Source organism: Panthera onca, chromosome D4, assembly GCF_046562875.1.
Source record: "Panthera onca isolate mPanOnc1 chromosome D4, mPanOnc1 haplotype 2, whole genome shotgun sequence".
NCBI classification, from domain to species: Eukaryota; Metazoa; Chordata; class Mammalia; order Carnivora; family Felidae; genus Panthera; species Panthera onca.
Window position 1 is genome coordinate 44,341,959 of NC_138351.1, and position 24,984 is coordinate 44,366,942.

General features: G+C 38.1%; 1 protein-coding gene and 1 long non-coding RNA gene across 5 annotated transcripts in view; one reads left to right on the top strand and one right to left on the bottom strand.

The window, feature by feature from the left end:
• Positions 1-24,984, top strand: part of ADAMTSL1 (ADAMTS like 1) — an 881,240-nt gene that overhangs the window by 853,598 nt on the left and 2,658 nt on the right. For all 4 annotated transcript variants that reach the window (XM_078436763.2, XM_078436761.2, XM_078436762.2 and 1 more), the window contains 2 exons: positions 22,481-22,590; positions 23,349-23,569. In XM_078436763.2, coding sequence (XP_078292889.2) covers positions 22,481-22,590; positions 23,349-23,569 — 331 coding nt within the window. The remainder of the gene's footprint in view (positions 1-22,480; positions 22,591-23,348; positions 23,570-24,984) is intronic.
• LOC144614176 (uncharacterized) overlaps positions 1-24,984 on the bottom strand; it is a 33,862-nt gene that overhangs the window by 2,833 nt on the left and 6,045 nt on the right. The window lies entirely within an intron of this gene.

Consider the following 24,984-nt stretch of genomic DNA (forward strand, 5'->3'; position numbering starts at 1 on the left):
CATCTTGGGCAGCTAGCAACTTGAAACTTGTTGGAACTGGCTCTCTGCACATTACTGCCTTCATGTTCCTCCATCCCCACCCGGAGGTGTGTTCTTTGGAAAACAATCACTTGGAATTTCCCATGAAGTTAATATATGCTGTAGCCATCTCTAACGAAGATCAAATGTTATTTAGAGGAAATCTGGCCATGCACTTGCATAAGCCATTCCTGTCCCAGGTGAGTCCTGGGATAATCTCAGCACTGGCCAGTCAACACACTCGGCCTGAGTCTCCTTTTTGGCACCTTTACCAGCCCTCCCTTATTTCTAGTGACCTAATGTATGTGCTTCATAATTAAAGAGGCATGAGCTCCCTTTTGCTCTGATGCCTGGGGGATATCATCTTTCTCTTACCTGGAAAAGCCCACTTCTGCTAGCTTTCATTCAGCCCAAGGCTTACTGCCTCTAGGCCCTCCAGGCTCACTGGCAGTTTGTGAAATTACAATTGGGAACAGATCTGGCTACACACGGGGGAGATGTTTTGCATTGTATCACTGAGGTCACTGAAGAGGACATACATTGTGCACGTTGATCATTCTCAGTGATTACTTTTTCTAAAAGAGAGGAAAAAAGGTCCTTCCCCCTTCCTTTCCCTCAAACACTCTCATCCCCTTCTTCTAAAACCTTGTAGGCAAGTAGATCTCAAGCTTTAATGTGAATCATTAAATCTTTAATCTGGATTTATTCTTAATGTGGATCTTGTTAAAAATGCAAATTCTGATATGACAGGTCTGGAAGTAGAGCTTTAGATAAAGAATTTTTTTACTGAGGTATAATTGATGCATGTCATTATATTTTCAGGTGTACAACATGATTTGATATTTGTATACATTGCAAAATAATCCCCACAATAAGTCTAACAACTGTCACCATACCTAATTAGAAAAAAAAAATTCTTGTGATGGAGACTTTAAGATCAACTCTTAGCAACTTTCAAATATGCAATACAGAAGCATTAACTATAGTCACTATGCTGTACCTTACATCTGCATGCCATATTTATAACTGGAAGGCTGTACCTTTTGACGGCCTTCACATACTTCACCTATCCCCACCTCTGGCAATCAACAGTCTATTTTCTGTACGTCTTATGGCTGGGGGAGGTTTTGTTGTTTAGATTCCACATATGAAACCACACAGTATTTGTCTTTGTCTGTCTGCCTTAATTGACTTATGCCCTCAAGGCCTTTACATGTCATCACTAATGGCAAGATGTCATTCTTTTTTTGGATAAATAATATTCCTCTCTCTCTCTCTCTCTCTCTCTCTCTCTCTCTCTCTGTGTGTGTGTGTGTGTGTGTGTGTACACCATATTTTCTTTATCCGTTCATCCACTGATGGACACTTACGTTGTTTCCGTATCTTGGCTATTATAAATAATGCTTCAATGAACATGGGGGTGCATATACCCTTCCAAGTTAGTGTTTTCATTTTTTAATAAATACCTAGACATAGAATTGCTGGTTGACATGGTAGTTCTATTTTTAATTTTTGAGGAACGTACATACTGGTGTTCATGGTAGTTGCACCAATTTACATTCTCACCAGCAGTGCACAGTGGTTCCTTTTTCTCCACATCCTCACCAACCCTTGTTATTTCTTGCCTTTTTGATATTAGCTATTCTAACAGGTATGAGGTCATATCTCATCGTGGTTTTGATTTGCAATTCACTGATGCCTGGTGATCTTGAGCACATTTTCATGTTCCTGTTGGCCATCTGTATGTCTTCTTGTGGAAAACGTCTATTCAGATCCTCTGCCTTTTTTAAATTGGATTGTTTGATTTTCTGCTATTGAGTTGTAAAAGTGCTTTATGTATTTTGGATACTAACCCCTTATCAGATAAATGATATCTTCTCCCACTCAGTAGGTTGCCTTTTCATTTTCTTAATGGTTTTCTTTGCTAATGTAGTCCCACTTATTTACTTCTGCTTATGTTGCCTTTGCTTTTCATGTCAGATTCAAAATATAATTGCCGGGGCTCCTGGGAGGCTTAGTCAGTTAAGCCTCTGACTTCAGCTCAGGTCATGATCTCATGGTTCAGGAGTTTGAGCCCCGCATCAGACTCTGCGCTGACAGTACACAGCCTGCCTGGGAGTCTCTGTCTCTCCCTCTCTCTGCCCCTACCCACTTGCTTGCTGGCTCTTTCCCGAAATAAACTTTTAAAACGTTTATTTATTATTTATTTTTTTCCCAAGAATGATGTCAAAGAGCTTATTGCCTATGTTTTCTCCTAGGAGTTTTATAATTTCAGGACTTAGGTACAAGTCTTTAATCCACTTGTAGTGAAATTCTGTGTATGGTGCAAGAGTAGTCCAATTTCACTGTTTTCCACTTGGCTATCCAGTTTTCTCAGCACCATTTATTGAAGAGACTGTCCTTTCTCCATTGTATATTCTTGGTTCCTTTGACATAAATTAACTGAGCATATATGCATGGATCTAATTCTGAGCTCTCTGTTCTGTTCCACTGACCTATGTGTCTGGTTTCATGCCAAACTATATTGTTTTGATTACTATAGCTTTATAGTAGTTTGAAAATAGGGAGCATGATGCCTCCAGCTTGTGTTCTCTCTCAAGATTGCTTTGGCTATTTGGGGTCTTTTGTGGTTACATACAAATTTTAAGACTGGTTTTTTTTTTTTTTTTTTTCTGTGAAAAATGCCGTTGGAATTTTGACGAGGATTGCATTTAATCTGGAGATGGCTTTGAGTAGTATGAACATTTTAACCATATTGATTCATCCAATCCACAAACACAGAATATCTTTCTACTTCTGTCTTTTTCAATTTCTTTCATTAATGTCTTACAGTTTTCAGTTTACAGGTCTTTAACACCTTGGGTAAATTTATTCCTAGATATTTTCTTTTTGATGCAATTGTAAATGGGATGATTTTAATTTCTCAGTTTATTATTAGTCTAGAAATACAACAGACCTTTTGTACTGATTTTATATCCTACAACTTTACTGAATTGGTTTATTATTCTAACAGGTTTTTGATGCTCTTTAGGATTTTCTATATAAAATGTCATCTTCAAATATTAACAGTTTTACTTCTTTCCAACTTGGATGCCTTTTATTTCTTTCTCTTGGCTAATTGCTGTGACTAGGAATTCCTATACTACATTGAATAAAAGTGGCAAAAGTGGGCATTTTTGTCTTGTTTCTGATCTTGGAGGAAAGGCTTTCAGCTTTTCACCATTGAGAATGATGTTTCCTATGGGCTTGTCATATAGGGCCTTTATTATGCTGAGATACATACCCTCTGTACCTACTTTTTTTCTATTTTATTTTTTATTACTGAAGTATAGATGACATGCAATGTCATTTAGCTTCAGGTGTAGAACATAGTGATCCCACAATTCTATACATTACTCAGTGCTCAGCACAATAAATGCAGTCACCAGCTGTCACCATACATTATTACAATATTGCTGACTATATTCCTTTGTGATGTACTTTTCATCTCTATGATTTATGTATTTTATAACCGAAAGTTTGTACTTCTTAATGCCCTTCACCTATGTCACCCATCACCTCACTCACCTCCCCTCTGGCAACCAACAGTTTGTATTTAAGTGTCTCTGTATTTGTTTTCTAGATTCCACATGTAAGTGGAATCAAATAGCATCTATCTTTCTCTACCTCACTTATTTCACCTAGCATAATATCTTCTATGTCTGTCCATGTTGTTGCAAATGGCAAGATTTCACTGTTTTTTTATGGCTGAGTAATAACCCATTATCTGTCTGTCTGTCTATCTATCTATCTGTCATTCATCTATCAGTGGACACTTGGGTTGATTCCATATCTTAGCTACTGTAAATAATTCTACAACAAATATAGAGGCGCATACTTCTTTTTGAATTAGAGTTTTCATGTTCTTCGGGTAAATACCCAAGAGTGGAATTACTGGATTACATGGCATTTGTTTTTAATTTTTTGATGTTCTCCTATACTGTTTTCTGCAATAGTTACACCAGTTTACATTCTCAGCAGCAGTGCACAAGGGCTCCCTTTCTCCACTTCTTTGCCAAAACTTGTTATTTCTTGTCTTTTTCATACTAGCTATTCTGACAGGTGTGAGGTGATATCTCATTGTTTTGATTTGATTTGCATTTACCTGATTAATGATGTTGAGCATCTTTTTGTGTGTCTTTGGGGCATCTGTATTTATTCTTTGGCAAAATGTCTATTCAGGTTCTCTGCCCATTTTTTCATTGGATTTTGTGTGTATGTGTTGAATTGCATAAGTTCTTTATATATGTTGGATATTAAACCCTTATTGGATATGTTATTTACAAATAACTTCTCCCATTCACTAGGTTGCCTTTTTGTTTTGTTGATGGCTTTCTTAGCTGTGCAAAAGCTTTTGTTTGGTATAATCTCAATAGTTTATTTTTGCTTTCCTTTCCCTTGACTAAGGATACGTATTCATAAATATATTCCTAAGGCTGATGCCCAAGAGATTACTGCCTACATTTTCTTTAAGGAGTTTTACAGTTTGAGGTCTCAAATTTATGTCTTTAAGCCATTTTGAGGTTATTTTTGTGTATGGTATAAAAAGTGGCCCAGTTTCACGCTTTTGCAAGTAGCAGTCCAGTTTTTCCAGCACCATTTATTGAAAAGACCATATTTTCCCCCATCGTACATGCTTGCATTCTTTGTTGTAAATTGACCGTGTAAGTGTGGGTTTATTCCTATCCTCTCTATCCTGTTCCATTAACCTCATGTCTATTTTTGTGCCAGTACTATACTGGTTTTTGATTGTTACGGCTCTGTAGCATATCTTGAAATCAGGGATTGTGATACCTCCAGCTTTGCTCTTATCTCTCAAGATTGCTTTGTATATTCAAGGTCTTTTGTGGTTCCATACAAATTTTAGGAATATTCTAATTCTGTGAAAAATACTATTGATATTTGGGTAGGGATTATATTTAATCTGTAGATTGCTTTGGGTGGTATGAATATTTTAACAATATTCTTTAAATCTATGAGCATGGTATACCTTTCCATTTGTTCATGTCATCTTCAATTTCTTTCTTCAATGTCAGTTTCAGAGTAGAGGTCTTTCACTTCCTTGGTTAAATTTATTCTTACATATTTTTTGATGAAATTGTTTTCTTAATATTTCTGCTACTTTGTTATCAGCGTATAGAAATGCAACCAATTTCTGTGTATTAATTTTGTATCCTGCAACTTTAATGAATTTATTTATTCTAAGAGTTTTTTGGTGGAGTCTTTAGGGTTTTCTATGTATAGTACTATATGTCATCTGTGAATAGTGACAGTTGTATTTCTTCACCAATTTTTATTCCTATTATTTCTTTTTATTTTCTGCCGCAGCTAGGATTTCCAGTACTAGGTTGAATAAAAGTGGTAGGATTGGACATCTCTGACTTGTTTTTGATCTTAGAGGGAAACCTTTCAGTTTTTTACCATGGAGTATGATATTAAGCGTGGGTTTTTCTTATATTGTCTTTATTATGTTAAAGTATTCCTTGTAAACCCACTTTGTTCAGCATTTTTATCATGAATGGATGTTGTATTTTGCAAAATGTTTTTCCCGCATCTATTGAGATTATTGTATGGTTTGTATTCTTCCTCTTTTTAATGTGATATATCGGTGCTTGGAAATACTGAACTCCCTTTGCATCTCTGGAATGAATCCCACTTGATTGTAGTGAGTGATCCTTTTTAATATAGTTTTAAATTTGGTTTGCTAATATTTTTGAGGATTTTTGCATCTATGATCCCCAGGAATGTTGGCCTATAGTTGTCTTTTTTTGTAATGTCTTTTGTCTGGTTTCAGTATCAGAGTAATGCTGGCCTAATGGAATATGAAAACTTTCCTTCCTCTTCTATTTTTTGGAGTAGTTTGAGAAGACCAGGTATTAACTCTTCTTAAAAAGTTTGGTAGAATTTGCCTGTGAAGACCTCTGGTCCTGGACTTTTTTCTGTTGGGAGTTTCTGATTACCAAATTCAATTTCATTACTAGTAATTGGTCTGTTCAAATTTTCTATTTCTTCCTGATTAAGTTTTGGAAAACTATGTTTTGGGGAATTTACCCATTTCTTCTAGTTATCCAATTTGTTGGCATCTAATTTTTCATATTATTCTCTTTATAATTCTTTATATTTCTGTGATGTTGGTTGTTATTTCTTTTTTGTTTCTAATTTTGAATCCTTTTATTGATGAGTAAGTAGAGATTTATCAATTTTATCTTTTCAAAAAAGCCAGCTCTTGGTTTTCTTGATCTTTTCTATTTTTTTTTTTAGTCTCCACTTATTTCTATTTTAATCTTTATTATAGCTATACTTGTACTAGCTTTAGAAAAATAACAAAGCCCTGTTTCTTTAGGCATAAGGTTAGATTAAGACTTTTCTTATTTCTTATAACAGGCCTACATTGCTATCAACTTCCCTCTTAGAACTGCATTTACTGTGTTTTAAAGATTTTGGACAGTTTCCATTTCCATTCACCTTTGTGTATTGTTTGATTTTCCTCTTTATATTCATTGACCTATTTAGTGTTTAGTAACATATTGGTTAGCCTTCTTGTATTTGTGTTTTTTCCATTTTTTTATTGTAATTGGTTTCTAGTTTCATACCATTGTGGCTGGAAAAGATGCATGATTTGATTTCAGTCTTATAAAATTTATTGGGAGTTGTTTTGTGGCTTAGCATGATCTATCCTAGATAATGTTCCATGTGCACTTAAAAAGTATATGTTATTCTGTTTTTGAATGGAATGTTCTGTATGTCTGTTAGATCCATCTGGTCTAATGTAATTCAAAGCCATTGTTTCCTTGTTGATTTTCAGTCTGGATGATCTATCCATTGATGTAAGTGGGGTGTTAAAGTCCCCTAATGTTATTGTATTACTGTCCATTTCTCCCTTAATGTCTGTTAATATTTGCTTTATACATTGAGGTGCTCCTATGTTGGGTACGTAGATATTTACCATGGTCATATCCTCTTCTCAAACTGATCCCTTTATCATTATGTTATACCCTTCTTTGTCTCTTGCTACACTCTGTTTTAAAGTCTATCTTGTCTGATATAAGTACTGTTACACTAGGTTTTTGTGGTTTGGTTTTGTTTTGTTTCCATTTGCATGGATGATCTTTTTCCATTCCTTCACTTTCAGTCCATATATTTTTTGGTCTGAAGTGAGTTTCTTGTAGGCAGCATATAGATTGTTCCTTTTTTAAAATCCATTCAATTGCATTATGTCTTTTGATTGGAGCATTCAGTCCCTTTATATTTAGTTACTGATAGGTATATACTTATTGCTGTTTTGTTTTGTTCTTTTTGTTCTTTTCATCTTCTGCTGCTCTCTTTCCCTATAGTTTGATGGCTTTCTTCAGTATTATGCTTGGATTCCTTTCTCCTTATTTTTTGTGTATACATTAGAGGTTTTTATTTTGTAGTTATTATTGAATACATATATAACATCCTAGGTGTATAGCAGTCTAGACTAATTTGACGGACACTTATGTTCAAACACATCCTAAAACCACTAAATTTTTTCTCCCCCTCCCTGTTTTATGTATATGATGTCATATTTTACATCTTTTTATTTTGTGCATCTCTTAACTAACTTTAGTAGATATAACTGATTTTTACTACTTTTGTGTTTTAACCCTTCACTGGCTTTGTAAGTAATCTACTACCTTTACTATATGGTCACTTTCACCAGTGAAGTTTTTTCCTAGCATGGCCTCTTCTTCCCACTTAAAAAATTCCCTTTAATATTTCTTCTAAGGCTGGTTTAGTGGTGATGAACTCTTTTAAAATTTGTCTGGAAAAACTCTCTCATTCAATTCTGAATAACCTTGCCAAGTATTCTTTGTGGTGGACTTTTTCCTTTCAGCACTTTGAATATATCATGCCACTTTCTTTAGGCCTGCAAAATTTCTACTAAAAAATCAGCTGATAGCCTCATGAGATTTCCCTTGTATGTAACAGTTTGCTTTTTTCTTGGTGCTTATAAGATTCTCTATCCTTAATCTTTGCCATTTTAATTATTGCATGTCTTGGTGTGAACCTCCTTAGGTTCATCTTGTTTAGGGATCTCTCTGCTTCCTAGATCTGGATGTCTAGGAAGTTTTCTGTCTATCCCCTCCTGGGATCTGTAACCTATTATCATTTTTTTTTAATTTTTGCTATTCAGCTTGGTTGTTTCCATTACCCTGTCTTCCAGATCTCTAAACAGTTCTTCTGCATCTTCTAATCTGATGATTCACTTTAGTGTATTCTTCGTTTCAGTGAGTGGGGCTTTATTATATTTTCTGTCTCTTTGTTGAAATTCTTGCTAAATTAATCTCTTTTCTCAAGTCTAGTGAGTATCTTTACCACCAGTACTTTTGTGTTGTTTGGTTTTTTTTTGGGGGGGGGGGGGGTTTTGTTTTTGAGAGAGAGAGAACATGAGCAGGGGAGGGGCAAGGGCAGAAGGAGAGAGAGTATCCCAAGCAAGCTCCATGCTCAGCACAGCCTGATGCAGGGCTCAATCCCATGACTGTGAGTGAGATCATGACCTGAACTGAAGTTGAGTCAGATGCTCAGCTGAGCCACCTAGGATCCCATACCACCATTACTTTGAACTCCTTATCAGACCTATTGCTTATGATGTTTCATTTAGCTTTTTGTCTGTGGTTTTGTCTTGTTCTTTCATTTAGGAACTGTTCCTCTGTCTCGTTTTGTCTAACTCTGTTTATTTCTGTGTATTAGGTAGGTCTCCTGGTCGAGAGTAGTGGTTTTCTGTAAAAGAGGTACTGTGCTTCCCTATAGCACTATTCCCCAATGTAATCAGAACCAGTTACTCCAAGGATTCCCTTTGTGGGAGCTGCGTGCATGCTCTGGTTGTGGCTGAGCTATGATTACTCTGGACACACTACTGGGTGACACTGGCCTGCAGGCCAGCCAGCTGCAATGACCTGCTTTGCGTAATGTGTGTATACTGTGCAGGGTTAAGGCTGTTCAGAGGCCCAGCTACAGGCACTGTAGCCATGCTGATGGGTGGGGCTGGCACTTAGCCTAGCTGTCTGAAATTAACCTCTACTACAGCTGCAGGCACACCAAAGGACAGGGCTTTCTCTCTGTGTATAAACTATGGTACACCAGTGTAAAGGGATTATTCACCCCCTTCCCAGGTCACTTTTGAGTTGCACCAGTCCCTGCCAGGGCTGCCTGCCAGGTGCAATGGGGCAGGAGCTACTTTGGAGAGATGCCTGTCTTGGCAGGTGGGTTGGTTGTACAGAAGAGTGCTAGGGTGTGGCATGCAGTACCAGCAAGGTAAATAGAGTGTTAGCTGGATCCCCAAACATCCTTTTAGAAGATAGCAATAAAAATGCCCACAAGCACTTTTGTTCCCAGAGAAGTCTGCAAATCTCTGCCCTCTAGCATACATTCTAAGTTTAGTCAATTAATCTCCTTCACATATACTTCAGGTGCTTTTCAAACTGCTGCTTCTGTGCTGTGTGTCAGGCCGTTATTTAGCATGCTGGCTCTTTAAAGGTGGGGACTCAGTTTCCTATCATCCTCCTGCCCTCCTGGAGCTAATCCCTGCTGATTTTCAAAGGCAGACTTTATGAGGACTCATCTTCCTAGTGCTGGTCCCCAGGGCCAGGATTGTCCAGTGTGGGGTTTGCTCCCCCTCACTTCTCAATGCCTGTGATGTCCCTCCCATTTGTGGTTAGTCACACTGGGGGTTTGGTTCCTGATGACCACCTCTCCTACCCTTTTTGATGTGTCCTTCTATGATTAGCTGTGGAAGCAGTCGTCAGGTTGTTTTCAGAGTTATCTGCCTAAGTGTAGTTGTTATCTCAATGTGTCTGTGGGAGGAGGTGAGCTCAGGATCCTCCTACTCCACCATCTTCCAAATCAAGAGTAGATGTCCCTCCTAAATACCTTGTCAACAAGATACATATCAGGTCCTCACCATGTTGCAAATCTGGCCAGCCCCCTGGGAAGAGGCACTGCTACATTGTGACTCTGAGTAAGCAAGAAGAGTAGCCTCCACAAGAATTGATGACATAAGCCAGACTCCTTATGGATAAGCCTAGGACAAAGAGCCTCTGTCACCCAGGTGTTTCTCCCCTCTGCCCACTTTGTTCAGAGTTTTTATCATAACGGAATGTTGAATTTTCTCAGATACATTGCATCTATTGAGATGATCCTATTATTTTAAACTTCCCTTTGTTAATGTGTTGTATCACTTTGATTTTCAGATGTTGAACCACACTAATGCCCTTGGAGTAAATCCCAGTTGCTGGCGGTACATGGTCTTTTCAATGTATTCTTGAATTTGGTTTGCTAATATATTGCTGAGGATTTTGGCATCTATGTTCATCAGAGATGTTGGCCTACAATTTTCTTTTCTTGTGTCCTTTTCTGGTGTTGGTAATGCTAAGCTCATAAAATGAGTTTGAAAGTATTCCCTTCTCTTCTACTCTTAGGAAGAGTTTCAAAAGCATTGTTATTAATTCTTCTTTGAATGTCTGGTAGAATTCACCAGTGAAGCTTTTTGGTCCTGGACTTTTGTTTGTTGGGAGGTTTTGATTACTCAATGTCCCTAGTAGTAATCAGTCTGTTCCAGTTTTCCCTTTTATCAATAATCAGTCTTGGTTTTTAGAAATTTCTTTCTTCTAGGTTGTCCAATTTGTTGGAGTACTATAATAATAGTCTTATGGGGCAGGGGCACCTCAGTGACTCAGGTCATGATCCCAGGGTCATCAGATCTAGTGGAGCCTGCTTGGGATTCTCTCTCTTTCTACCCTTCTCCCCTGCTCATGCTCTTTATCTCTAAAACAAAATTTTAAAAATAATAAAAGTAGTCTATTATCCTTTATATTTTTGTGTTATCAATTGGAAAATCTCCTATTTCATTTCTGACTTTGACAAACCTCTAGCTAGAGTCACCAAAAAACAGAGGACTCGGTTTTATTTTTTCAAAGAACCAGCTTTTAGTTTCACTAACTTTTTCTATTATTTCTGTTCTGATCATTGTTATTTCCTTCTGCCTACTAACTTTGAGCTTTCTTTGTTCTTTGAGGTGTAAGTTAGGTTGAGAGTTTTGTTTCTTGAGGTTGGCATGCATTGCTATGAAATTTCCTCTTAGAACTGATTTTGCTGCATCCTTTAAGTTTTGGTATGTTGTATTTCCATTTGTCTCAAAATATTTATTCTCTTTTAATTTCTTCTTTGATGCATTGGTTGTTCAGTAGCATGTTGTTTAATCTTCACATATCTGTGAATTTTCTTATTACTATTTTCTAGTTTCATACCATTGTGGTCAGAAAAGGTGCTTTATATGATTGTAGCCTTATTAAAACTTATTTTGGCCTAATATATGATCTATGCTGGAGAATGTTTCAGTGTACTTCAGAATAATGTATATACAGTTGCTTTTGAATGGAATGTTCTATATTTATATCTGCTAAGTCCATTTGGTATAACATGTTGTTTAAGGTCAATGTTTCATTATTGATTTTCTGTCTGGATGATCTATCCATGAGTGTGAGTATTAAAGTCCCCTACTATCATTGGTGTCTATTTCTTCCTGTACATCTGTCAATATTTGCTTTATATATTTAGGTACTCCTATGTTGGATGCATAAGTATTTACAAATGGTCTATCCTCTTGTTGGATTGACCTCTTCATTAGTAAGAGACAAAGATTGCCATTACATAGTCTTTTTTTAGGTCTATTTTGTCTGAAATAAGTATAGCTACCCATGCCTTATTTTGATATCCAGTAATATGGATTACCTTTTCCATCCCTTCACTTTAAGTGTGTGTCTTTACATCTGAAGAAATGGGCCTCATTTTTTCATCCAGTCACCCTAAGTCTTTTGATTAGAGCATTTATAATTAATTTACACTTAATATAATTATTGATAGCTATGTACTTACTGCTTTTTTGTAGTTCCTTTCTTCTTCTCTTACTCTCTTCCTTTGTGGTTTGATGACTTTCTTTAGTGATAAGCTTAGATTCCTTTATCCTTATCTTTTGTGTATTCACCGTAGGCTTTTGCTTTGTAGTTACCGTGAGGTGTACCTACAATAACTTATATCTATAACAAGCTTTCAGGTGATGCCTGAAAAAATCTATTTTAATTGACATCAACAAATTTGATTCCATTCTAAAGCTCTCCGTTTTTACTCTGTCCCCATTTTGTTTTTGATGTGACATTTTACATCTTTTTATCTTGTGATCCCTTAACTAATTATTGCATTTAGAGTTGTTTTTACTACTTTTGTCTTTTACCCTTCATTCTAGGTTTATAAGTATTAATCATTACCGTTTCTATATATTTACCTTTACCAGTGAGTTTATACTTTAGGGGCACCTGGGTGGCTAAATCAGTTAAGAGTCCAACACTTGGTTTGGGCTCAGGTTATGATCTCTTGGTTTGTGGGATCGAGCCCTGCTATCAGCATGGAGCCTGTATGGGATTCTCTCCTTTCTCTCTGCTCCTCCCCCTGCTCACACACACTCTTAAAACAGAAAAGTGAGTTTATACTTTCATATGTTTTCTACTTACTCATTAGTAACCTTTGTATTTAGCTTAAAGCTGGCCCTTTAGCAATTTTTGTTTATATTCACTTTTTTATGTGACAAAGTCTTGTGATATTTCTTTTGCTACTGAAGATGTTGAGTTTTTTTAGCTGAAATATGATAGACATAGGATATCCTCTTTTAACATTTCTTCTAAGGCTGGTTAAGTGATTGTGAACTTCTTTGCCTGTCTGAAAAACTCTGATTCTGAATAGTAATTTTGCAAGGTAAAGTATTCTTAATTGGAAGTTTTTTTCTTTCAGCAGGCTGCAGGTAAGAAGACAATGATACAGTAAATTCAACATTTTTGCTAAAAAAAATCTGATAGTCTTAACAGGGTTCCCTTGTATGTAACAGATTGTTGGGATTTGTTTTTTCACCGATTTTAATATACCCTCCTTATCTTTAACCTTTGACATATTGTGGGTCTCTTTGGATTCATCTTCTTTGGAGTTTTCTGGGTTTCCTGGATCTGTTTCCTTCCCCAGGTTAGGGAGGTTTTCAGCCATTATTTCTTAAAAGAAGTTTTTTGTTCCTTTTTCTCTCTGACCCTTCTAGGTCCCCTATAATGCAAATGTTGGTATATTTGCTGTTGTCCTGTAAGTTCTTTAAACTATCTTCGTAGTAATTTCTTTGGTTTTTTTTTTGCTTCTGTCACTGGATGAGGTTTACTGCTTATTTTTGAGGTGACTAGTCCTTCTGCTTCATCTGTTATTGAACCCTTCCTGTATATTTGTCAGTGTAGTTACTGTGTTCTTTACACAGTTAAGAATAGTGTGTGACTTCTATTTGGTACTTTCTTATATTTTCTATCTTCTCACAATGTTGACTCATCCTTATTCATCCATGCTGAATTTCTCAAAGCTTTCAGGTGATGCCAATGTTATTGGTCCAAGGACTACCCTTTAAAGAGTAGCAAGCCTTGAGGCATTACAAATTATAGTGTACTGTTTGATCTCACAATCCTGTTGATATTTGCCTATTGGTGATATTGTTGGGATGTGCTTCAAACTATGGATGTCCTCCAAGATTCCACATTCCACTCTGAATGAAAATGGCAATTGTTTCTGAGAACAAAATCCTTTTGGAATAGTTTCATGCAAATACCTGTTCCTTCATGTGCCTACTACTTTGAGTCTATGGAAACCATGCTGATTTTAGTCTAAGTAGTACTAAGACCACTTTCTCGGCTCTAACAATATGGCTTCATGTTCATAATTCAACTTCTTTTAATACAACATACATTTATGAGGCACCTGTCTTGTGTGGGGAATGTGTTCCATAAAAGCACATGTGAAGGAATGAAACTGAAAGCATCCCCAGAATGTTTGCATGAAAATTAGGTGAGAGTTAGAAATATATAAATGTCACTGGAAAACATGTGCAAGATCATGAGAAGTCTTGTATGCTGTATGAGGAGTTTGGATTTTATTATAAATTCCACCTTGTTTGGAGGCAACTTTCTTAGGAGTATCACAGTCAGAGTTATATTTTTAAAAGATCATACATTCAGCAGTATAGTATTTAATTGGGAAGTGATAAGACTGGAGAAAGAGAAACCTAGTTGTGCTGATAGAAATGAAGGCAATGTAAATGGAGAAGAGAGTCTGTGAAAGTGTGATTTGTGTGGCTTCAGTGGTGCTTGAATATCATAGATGAGAGAGGAAGAGGAAGCTGACACTCAAGTTTATAAAAGGACTGAACAACTAGGTAGGAATACAGAAAAGAGAGAGTGAATTAGGTAAGAAACTATTTCGAACATGGTGATATGTTTGTGAAATATCCAATTAGATATTTTATTAAGCAGTTGAATGTAGATCTGGGACTTAAAAGGTAGTATAGATGAAGAAAGGCACAGGATAGAACTTTCAAGAACACTAATCTGCAGAAATAGGAGGTGGGGGGGGGGGAATAACCTAATGAATAGAAGAAGAAAGTATATTCACAGAGCATAACAAAGAAGTTTCCAGAAAGAAGAAAGGATAAGGGGTATCAAAATGGATTGGAAAGAACAAACAAGAAAAACATTAGCCAGTACCCACGGGAGCTTGACTGACAGGTCTGTGAAGGGCAGTTTCAGGGTGTCAATGGGCACTTAAGGCAGTGAGTAATTTACAGTTGTGGCCAAAGGACATCAGGGAAATGACAGACTAGGTAGCCATTCTCCCATGGAAACATCAAAAAACAATCAGAAATTGGCTGAACTAACCCTATAGGAGGAAGAGCCTACAACAACCAAGCAACACCCAAATAAAGTAAAATCACCTTCAGAAAAGTAGGAAATTTTGTGGCATTTTCACTCACCCTTCCCCGTCTATTCCCTAGTATGGCACTGTCTTGGTGTAGAGGCATCAGCAGTCCATTTCCCTCCTTCAATCCATAGGGAGCATAGAAAATCCTGTCTGCAATGTTCTAACCAGTCAGGGAACTACCTAAAGGAATGGTCTCTGTCTTCTTTAACTCAGGTATCAAATGAGGAGAAAAAGGCAGCCACTAGTTGTGAAAGCTGTAAGGGGATTACAGACCTGCAGACACCTAGGGCAAGAGATTACAGATAAAGACATAAAATAGAGCATCGAGGGCCCTGAGAACTTGGGTTAATTTCCTAGAACATCTCACCCCATTAGAAAGGAGCCAGTTGTACAAAGGAATTGAGAAAGCTACATGCAGGTCTAGGCAAGACATATGCTCCAAAAAGACCTGAGCATATCCTAAGTTTTCATCACAGGCTTGATTCCTAGGCACAGAGACAGCATACAAAGACTGGAGAGATGTTTTTTCAAATGTTCCTTAAGAAGGAAAACAGGAAAATTCACAAATATTGGGAAATTAGAAAATACTGTGAGACAAGTGAAAATAGAAGATGTAGAGAATGCAGTGCTAAGAGAAAAATCTATATTTGTAAATGCTTGCATTAAAGAAAGACTTGAAGTAAACAACCTAACTTCAGGCTTTAGGGAACTAAAAGAACAAGAGCAAACTAAACCCAAAGCCAATAGAAGAAATAATAAAGACAAAAGTGGATAAATATATTTATAGTTTGTAAATAATAATGAAACCACCAGTTCTTCCAAATTTATAAGAAAAAAAAGTATTAAAATTTGAAATGAAAGTGGGAACACTGATTTTACATAAATAAAAAAGATTATATCAATACTATGAACAATTGTACACCAACAGATTGGATGACCTCCATGTAAGAATTTCCTAGAAACACACAACCCACCAAGACCAAATCATGAAGAAATAAAAATTTGCATATACCTATAACTAATAAAGAGATTCAATCAGTAATCAAAAACCTCACACCAAAGAAGAGCCCTGGACCAGATGCCCTCACTGGTAAATTCTACCTACATTTATTCTTCCTAAAAATTGAAAGGGAGGGAACACTAACACTCCATAACTCATAATATGAGGCCAGGATTGCCCTGATACCAAAGCCAGGGGAAGACAAGAAAACTAAAGACCAATATCCCGTTTATTTTTTTTTTTTTTAATTTTTAACGTTTGTTTATTTTTGAGAGAGTGAAAGTGGGGGAGAGGCAGAGAGAGAGGAAGACAGAGAACTTGAAGCAGGCTCTGAGCTTTCAGCACAGAGCCCAATATGCAGCTCAAACCCACCACACGTGAGATCCTTACCTGAGCCAAAGTCAGACGCTTAACCAACTGAGCCACCAAGGCACCCCTCCCTTTTAATTATTAATGCAGAAATTCACTGCTGTGAAAAGATACTTTTTTTTTAAATATATTAAGACTTCTTTTGTGGCCTAACATGGAAAAAAAATGTGTATTCGACTATGGTTGGGTAGAGTGTCCCATAGAGGTCTCTTAAGGACAACTGGACTACAGTCTTGTTAAATTTTTTTATCTGTTGTTTACTTGTCCTATCCATTATTGAAAGTGGGGTATTTCAAGTGTCCAATCATTATTGTAGAACTATCTATCTCTTCAGTTTGATTCGTGCATTTTGGAGGTTTGATGGTTATGCATATATGTTAATTGTTGTTAGAACTTCTTGGCCTTTAATCAATATATAATTTCCTTCTTTGTCTCTTGCAACAGTTTTGACCTAAAATGTGTTTTGTCTGATATTAGGATATCCATCACAGTGCTCTTTTGGTTACTCATTTTGCATGAAATATCTTTTTCCATCCATCTTTTACATTCAAAGTCTCTTGTAGATAGCTTAGAATTTGATTATTTTTTAAACCTATCAGGCAAATATCTGTGACTTTTGACTGGGGAGCTTTTTTCCATTTAAATAAGCTCAAGCTCTGATAGGGCGAGTAGCTCAGTAAGTTGAGCAACTGACTCTTGATTTTAGCTCAGATCATGATCTCAGTTTGTGAGGTCAAGCCTTGCATTGGACTCCTTGCTGACAGCATGCAGACTGCTTGAGATTTTTCTCTCTCTGCCCCTTCCCTGCTTGCACTCTCTAAAATAAAATTTAAAAAATAAAAATAAGGTAATCCCTGAGAAGGAAGGACTAACTTTTGCCACTGTTTTTGGTATGTCTTCTGGCTTCCTCCATACCTCATTCCCTCCATTACTGGAAAATCCTCAACAAAATACTAGCAAATGAAATTTAGCAGCCTATTAAAAGAATTACACGCCTTCAGGTAGGACTTATTCTTGTAATGTAAGGAATGTTCAACATATGATAATTAACCACTATAATATATCACATTCACCGAATTAAAGGAAAAAACACATCTCAATTGTTGAAGAAAAAGCATTTGAAGAAACTCAAAATCCTTTTGTGATAAAAACTCAACAAACTAGTAATAGAAACTAACTCAAAATAAAAAAAGACCATATATGAAAAGTCCACAGCTAAAAAAAAAAAAAACACCACAGTTATAACTTTTCTCCTAAAGTGAGGAACAAGATGAGAATGCAATGCTCACCACTCCCATTCAACATAGTATTGGAAGTTCAGAGCAACTAGGCAAGGAAAAGAAAGAAAAGCCACCCAAGTTGGAAAGGAAGAAGTCAAATAACCTCTGGCTTATAGATGACATGATCTCATATGTAAAAATCCTAAAAATCCCAATAACACCAGAATATGTCTCTTAGAGAATATGTTGCAAGATATAAAACCAATAGAAATCAGTTCATATCTATAAATGAATTATGAACAATCTGAAAAGGAAATTAAGAAAGTTATTCCACTTACAAAAACACTTACAAATTTAACCAAGGAGGTGAAAAACATGTACACTGAAAACTACAAAACATTACTAAAAGAAATTAAAGAAGACAGAAAACTTATTAAGATGGCAGTACTGCTCAAATTGATCTAGAGATTCAAAATCCCGATGGCTTCTTTGCAGAAATAAGAAAATCCATTCTAAAATTCAAATGGAATGTCAAAAGCTCTTGAATAGCTAAAAAAAATCTTAAAGAACAAAGTTGGAGACTTTACACTTCCTGGTATCAAAACTTACTACAAAGCTACAGTAATCAAAACAATGGTAGTTCTCGCACATAGACCAATGCAATAGGATAGAGAACCCAGAAATAAACTTTTGTATATATAATCAGATTAAGTGTGCCAAGATCATTCAATGAGGAAAGAACAGTCTTTTCAATAAATGGTGCTGGGTAGCTGGATAACCATATGCAGAGAATGAAGCTGGATCCTTATTTTAACCATATACAAAAATTAACTGAAAATGACTGAAATAAGCTCTTAGAAGAAAATATAGGGAAGAAGCTTCATAATATTGGATTGGCAATCATTTTTTCACTAGGACACTAAAAGTACAGTTAAATGAAAAATTACATAAAAGCTTTTCTTCATCAAAGGACACTACCAACAGTGAAAAGGCAACCCCCAGATTGGAAGAAATTATTTGCAAATCATATATCTGATAAAGGATTAATATCCAAAATACAGAGAACTACAACTCAACAACACAACAGAAAGCCTAGACTAGACATTTCTCCAAAGATATACAAATGGACAGTACACACAGGAAAAGATGTTTGACATCACTAACAATTAGGGAAATGCAAATTAAAACCACAATGAGATACCATGTCACATCCACTAGGATAGCGATTATTTTTTTAAATAAAATTAACACATGTTGGTGGAGAAATTGGAACCCTTGTGCACTGTTGATGGGAATGTAAAATGGCACAGCTACTATGGAAAACAGTATGGCAGTTTCTCAAAGTATTGGACATAGAATTACCATATGATCCAACAATTCCACTTGTGGACTAATGTTCATAGTAGCATCACAGTGGTCAAAAGGTGCACACAACTGACATGTCCATTGATGGATGGATGGATAAACAAAATGTAGTGAGTACTTGCAATGGAATATTATTCAGCCTTCCAAAGGAATGAAATTCTATACATGCTACAATATAAATGAACCTTGAAAACGTTAACTGAAATAAGCTAAGCACACGGTAATTACAGGCCAATATCCCTGCTGCACATAGATGCAAAAACTCTCAACAAGATTTTCACTAGCCAGATTCAATAATATATTAAAAGAATCATACACCATGAGCAAATGGAATTTACCCAAGGGCTGCAAAGATGATTCAACATCCACAAAATGATCAGTGTGATACACCACATTAACAAAATGAAGGATAAAAATCATACCTCAATAGATGTAGAAAAAGCATCTGACAAAATTCAGTATCCAATCATGATAAAAACTCTTAAAAGTGGGTATAGAGGGAATGTACCTCAGCATAGTAAAGGCCATAGATGACAAGTCCACAGCTAACATCATACTCAATGGTAAAAAGCTGAAAGCCTTTCTTCTAAGATCAGAAACAGGAGAAGGATTCCCACTCTCCCCATCTTTATTTAACATAGTGTCAGAAGTCCTAGCTAGAACAAGTAGATAATAAAAGTGTCCAAATTAAAAGGAAATAAAACTGTCATGTTTTGCAGATGACATGCTATTATTATGAATAGAAAGCCCTAAAGACTCTATAAAAAGAAACTGTTACAATAAACAAGTTCAGTAAGTTGCAGGATACAAAATCAATATGCAAAAACTAGCACCAAACTATCAGAAAGAGAAATGAAGAAAACAATCCCACATACAATTGCATCAAAATGAAAAATATACCTAGGACTAAATTTAACCAAGGAGGTGATGCAAGAATTATATATTGAAAACTAGGAGACATTTATGAAGGAAATTGAAGACACAAATGGAAATACAGCCTGTGCTCATGGATTGGAAGAATCAATATTGATAAAACATCCATATTGCCCAAAGCAATATACAGATTAAATACAATCCCAATCAAAATTCCAATGTCATTTTTCACAAAAATTGAACAATCCTAAAATTTGTATGAAACAAAAAATATATAGCCAAGAAATCTTGAGAAAGAACAAAGCTGGAGACCTCATGCTCCCTAATTTCAAACTATATTAAAAAGCTATAGTAATCAAAACCATACGGTATTGGCATAAAAACAGACATCGATCAATAGAACAAAATAGAGACCCAGAATTAAACTCATGTATGCATGGTCAACTAATTTACTACAAGGGAGCCAAGAATATACCATGAGGAAAGGACAGTCCCTTTAATAAATGAGGGACTGGACAGTCACATACAAAAGAATGAAAATTAACCACTGTCTTACACCTTATGCAAAAATTAATTCAAAATGGTCTAGGGGCACCTGGGTGGCTCCATGGGTTAAGCATCTGACTCTCGATTTCAGCTCAGGTCACAATCTCAGGGTCTTGAAATTGAGCCCCGTGTCAGAATCTCTGTGCTGGGCATTAAGCCTGCTAAAGATTTTCTCTCTCTCTGCCCCTGCCCCACTTGTGTTCACCCATGTGCTCTGTCTCAAAAAAAAAAAAAAAAAAAAAATGGACTAAAGACTTGAACATAAGACCTGAAACCATAAAACTCTCATCATAAAACATAGGCAGCAAGGTCCTTTGACATAGATTTAAAACCAAAAAAAAAAAAAAAAAAAAAAAAAAAAAAAAAAATACTGGCAATACCTGACACCAAAAGCAAAGACTACAAAAGCAAAAATAATTAGAACTACATCATACTAAAAAGCATCTGCACAACGAAGGAAACCATCAACAGAATGAAAAGGCAAGCTATGGGATGGGAAAAAACATTTGCTAATCATACATCTAATAAGGGGCCACTGTCCAAAATATATAAAGAACTCATGAAACTCAATAGCAAAAAAAAAACAAAACAAAAAAAATCCAATTTTTAAAATGGGCAGAAGATTTGAATAGACATTTTCCCCAAGAAGAAATAGATGGCAAGCAGGTACATGCTTGGTATCTTAGTATATAATCACCAGTTATCAGGAAAATGCCAGTCAGACCACCACAAGATATTACCCCACACCTGTCAATATGACTATTATCAAAAAGATAACAATTGTTGGCAAGGATATGGAGAAAAGATAACCCTTGTGCACTGTTGGTGGAAATATGAATTGGTGCAGCCACTATGGAAAACAGTAGGGATGTTCCTCAAAAAACTGAAAACAGAACCACCATGTGAACCAGCAATTCCACTTCTGGGTAGAATTTATCCAAAGAAAATGAAAATACTCAAAAAGACATATGTAACCCCATATTTATTCCATTATTTATAAATAAGATATTCAAGCAATCTAAGGGGCCATCAATGGTGAATGGATAAAGAAGTTGTGATATATAGATATAGATATAGATATAGATATAGATATGTAATATATGTATACAATATGTACATAATATATATAATGTATATAAGTATTATACATATATACACATGTATACACATATACATATTATATACATTATACATACATATTATACACATACATATATATGTGCTATATATGTACGTATAATGGAATATTATTCAGCCATTAGAAGGAAATCTTGCCATTTGTGACAACATGAATGGACCTTGAGAGCATTACGCTAAATGAAAGAAAACAAATACCCCGTAATCTCTCCTGTATGTGGAATCTAATACAAATGTGCACATGCACACACACAGACACACACACACAGAATAGATTGGTAGGAGTTGCCAGAGGCAGGAAAATAAAAGGTAAGAGAAATGGGTGAAGGGGTCCAAAGAGAAAAAATAAGATTTTTTTTTACAGATTTTTACTTATAATTTTGAAGGTTAACAGCTCCCCGGTGGACACTTGAAGTCTAAAGATCCCCAAGAGATTTCTTTCAAAAGTGACCTCCACGAGATGTCTATCGCCTTACTTTACTCAAATAGAAAATTTTGGCTAAGGATCTGCTGCTCTGGTATGGGGTATTTACTGTGATAGTCTGGCTCCATCAACTCTGGGAAAAGTTTAACAATCTCTCTGAGCACATAGCAGGAGAATGCGCAGAGAGTGTGCATACCTAAGTCTACTCCTGTTCATCTGTGCTGGGTTTGACCTGGAAAAAATGAAGCCAAAGAAAGGAAAGAAATGATGGACTAGTTAACTTGGATGAATTTAGCAAGAAAACAAACCAAGTTACCCTTTGGACTGAAGGGGTGCTTAAAAGTCTTCTGCTCTAAAGCTTACCACACCACACTCTTAGTATATTATGCCAAGAAACCTTTTTATATGGTTAATCTGGGAGGGAGCTGACATTCTCCGACTGGCTCTACACTACCATTAGCCATTTGCTAACAGAAGGCTCATAGACCACAGGAAAGCTAACTATTCCACTATGGCACAAAGAAGAAAATATGCCAATGTTTTTTAGTTGATATACAAAGAGGAGCAAGATGAATGATCTGAAGGCCCCAAACAAAATGCTGCAGAAGGGTTCTGTGTTCCATGCAGCCTGAGCATCGCAGCCTCTCCCTTGACTTGGCTAACATTATAATGCCTCCTTTATCTGCTTCCCAGTGCAATGGGCCTTGCATCGGGCCTCACCTAGCCGTGCAACACAGACAAGTGTTCTGCCAGACACGGGATGGCATCACCTTACCATCAGAGCAGTGCAGCGCCCTTCCAAGGTAAGAGAAAGCCGTGGACCTCCTTTCCCCAGCCCCTGGGTCAACAGCATGGAAAGACAGCGTTAAGTGAGTGTTTCTCCTCTAACATCCCCTTTCCCCCTCCATTCTCCCCAGGCCATTGTTCTCCCTAGAGATAGATGTGCTGAATGTGCCAGGGTGGGTGGGCTCTCCTCTTTTGCAGACAAAGAGTGCAGAAGGTGCTATTCCTTTGAGGGTGGCCTGATATCGCATGAGATCTGCACTAGCCCTAGGGTGCGCAGGAAGTTAGGGCTACGAAGTGACCTCCAGATCTCAAGGGCTCCAGCAGCCCCTCGCTCTTGTTGGCCTTCCTATAAAACTGATGCCGAATGAGGGCTCTTATCCCTGAGTCTCAACCTGTCATTCCCATCCAGTCCCCATGCCCTGTCATGCATTCCTGTGGCTGTCCCCTTGGGGTGAGGGCTCACCATCCCCGCCCAAGGCCCCAGCCCCAGGCTCTGCCTCTGCCAGCCCCCATCCTGGACAGAGTTTATTCCTGGGTCATACAGCAATACAGACTGTGTACCCATGAGGACGCAGAGGGCCAATCAGAGCAATTGTCCTTCCGAGATCTTACAACCCCTCACTGACGGAGCAGAGACCAGAACCCAGGTCTGGTGGCAACAGAAGTGCTTGAGCAGTTGCCTAACATTCTTAGGTTTGCGACAATGTCTTCACATCTGTTCCCCACTCCCGTGCCCACAGAGGCAGACCCTAACCCCACCACCCTCGTCCTGCAGGCCCGTGAGCACCCAGAACTGCTGGTCAGAAGCCTGCAGCGTACACTGGAGGGTCAGCCTGTGGACCCTGTGCACGGCGACCTGCGGCAACTATGGCTTCCAATCCCGGCGTGTGGAGTGTGTGCACGCCCGCACCAACAAGGCAGTGCCTGAACACCTGTGCTCCTGGGGCCCCCGGCCCGCCAACTGGCAGCGCTGCAACATCACCCCATGTGAAAACAGTATGTTCCAACCCCAAAGAGTCTTCTGCCAATTCCCCACAGGGCATCGGGGGCAGAGGGCAGTCCCCAGGACTGAACCTGAGCGTAGGGCATTGGACCAGGTTTCCCAAGGATTGTGAGCGGGGCCAGAGTTGGGTATGTTCACAGGGGTGCATGCAAGCGAGCAAAAATGTGTATACGCATGTCCAGGCCACGAAAGATGGCTGAGTGTGCCCCCAAGGGCTCGATCTCGGCCCCGGGCAAAGCCAGGTACTATTGGCCAAATGCTAAACGAAGTCAGCCTCCAGCTCACCCGCAGTAGTTTGGCTGGTACCCAGGGGACGACAACCAGTGCCTCCTGGGGGCCGGGCTACTAGACAGAAAGCACCGTTTGCACTAGAAGAGCACACAGAGTGCCTCCTGCCCAGCTGGCCTTGCGCCCATCATGGCTCTGCTTCTCACAGAACAACGACCGGCTGCCCTCCCTCCTTCCCAACCCACGGGCACCCACCGGAACTGTGCAGGAGCCCATGCCCTTGAGATCTACTCTTTCACTCCCTCCTCCCTCAAGTCTGGATCCTCCTCTGCCCAACACCGGCATTTGTATCCCAGTTGGATATTTTTTCTTCCTCTGGACCCAAAACAAACTGGAGGTCCTTCCCCACAGGAAAGAAGACAAAGTATGAGACAAAGAATACAAAGTTTTTAAATGATGCCATGCAGTTTTCCCCTAAACGGGGCCTCTCTGAGCATGAGATTTCCAACACTGAGGCAGATGTCCTGTAGGCAAATTGTCCCACTGCTTATACACTGGGGAGGGATGATCTTTGTTCTCTGTGTGGTGCTGACCCATCTTTATGTCAAGAGCTCACCACAGTTAGCACTAATATTCAAAGTATTTCAGACTTCCTATGTTGGTCACAGAAGTCCACAACCCAAATCAGCACCAATAGCTAAGGACCATCTTGTTTGTGCCAATACTGAACTAGAGGCCACAGTGCTCGGGCAAGACATGGTCAGGGGAAGGAGTAGAGAGGCTTGGGTGGACAGTGTTAAGAAACTTTCACGGAGGAAAGAAGGCTCACATTCCAGGGGATGAGGCCATCAACCAGGGCCTCACTTGCACACCCCGTCAGAGTGGTGCAGCATTGAGTCCTTCTGGGAACCAGCTCGAGGAGAGCCACTTAAATACCATGGGGAAAGACCAGCTTGCCTTAGAAGGTCAGGCGGTCCCGAGGAGAGGGAGATGAACAGCACCCTCCGAAAGGAAGCATGCCATCAGAAAGGCAGTAGAACAGGCCGAGGGTTGGGCCGTGTCAGCCGGCCAACAACGGCAGCCTGTTGGCAGGCTGGGAGGCAGGTGGCTGAGTGCCACCAGAACAAGGCCAGCCCAGAGATGCTGGACAGCAGGGGCCCCTCCAGCATGGGAGTCCAGT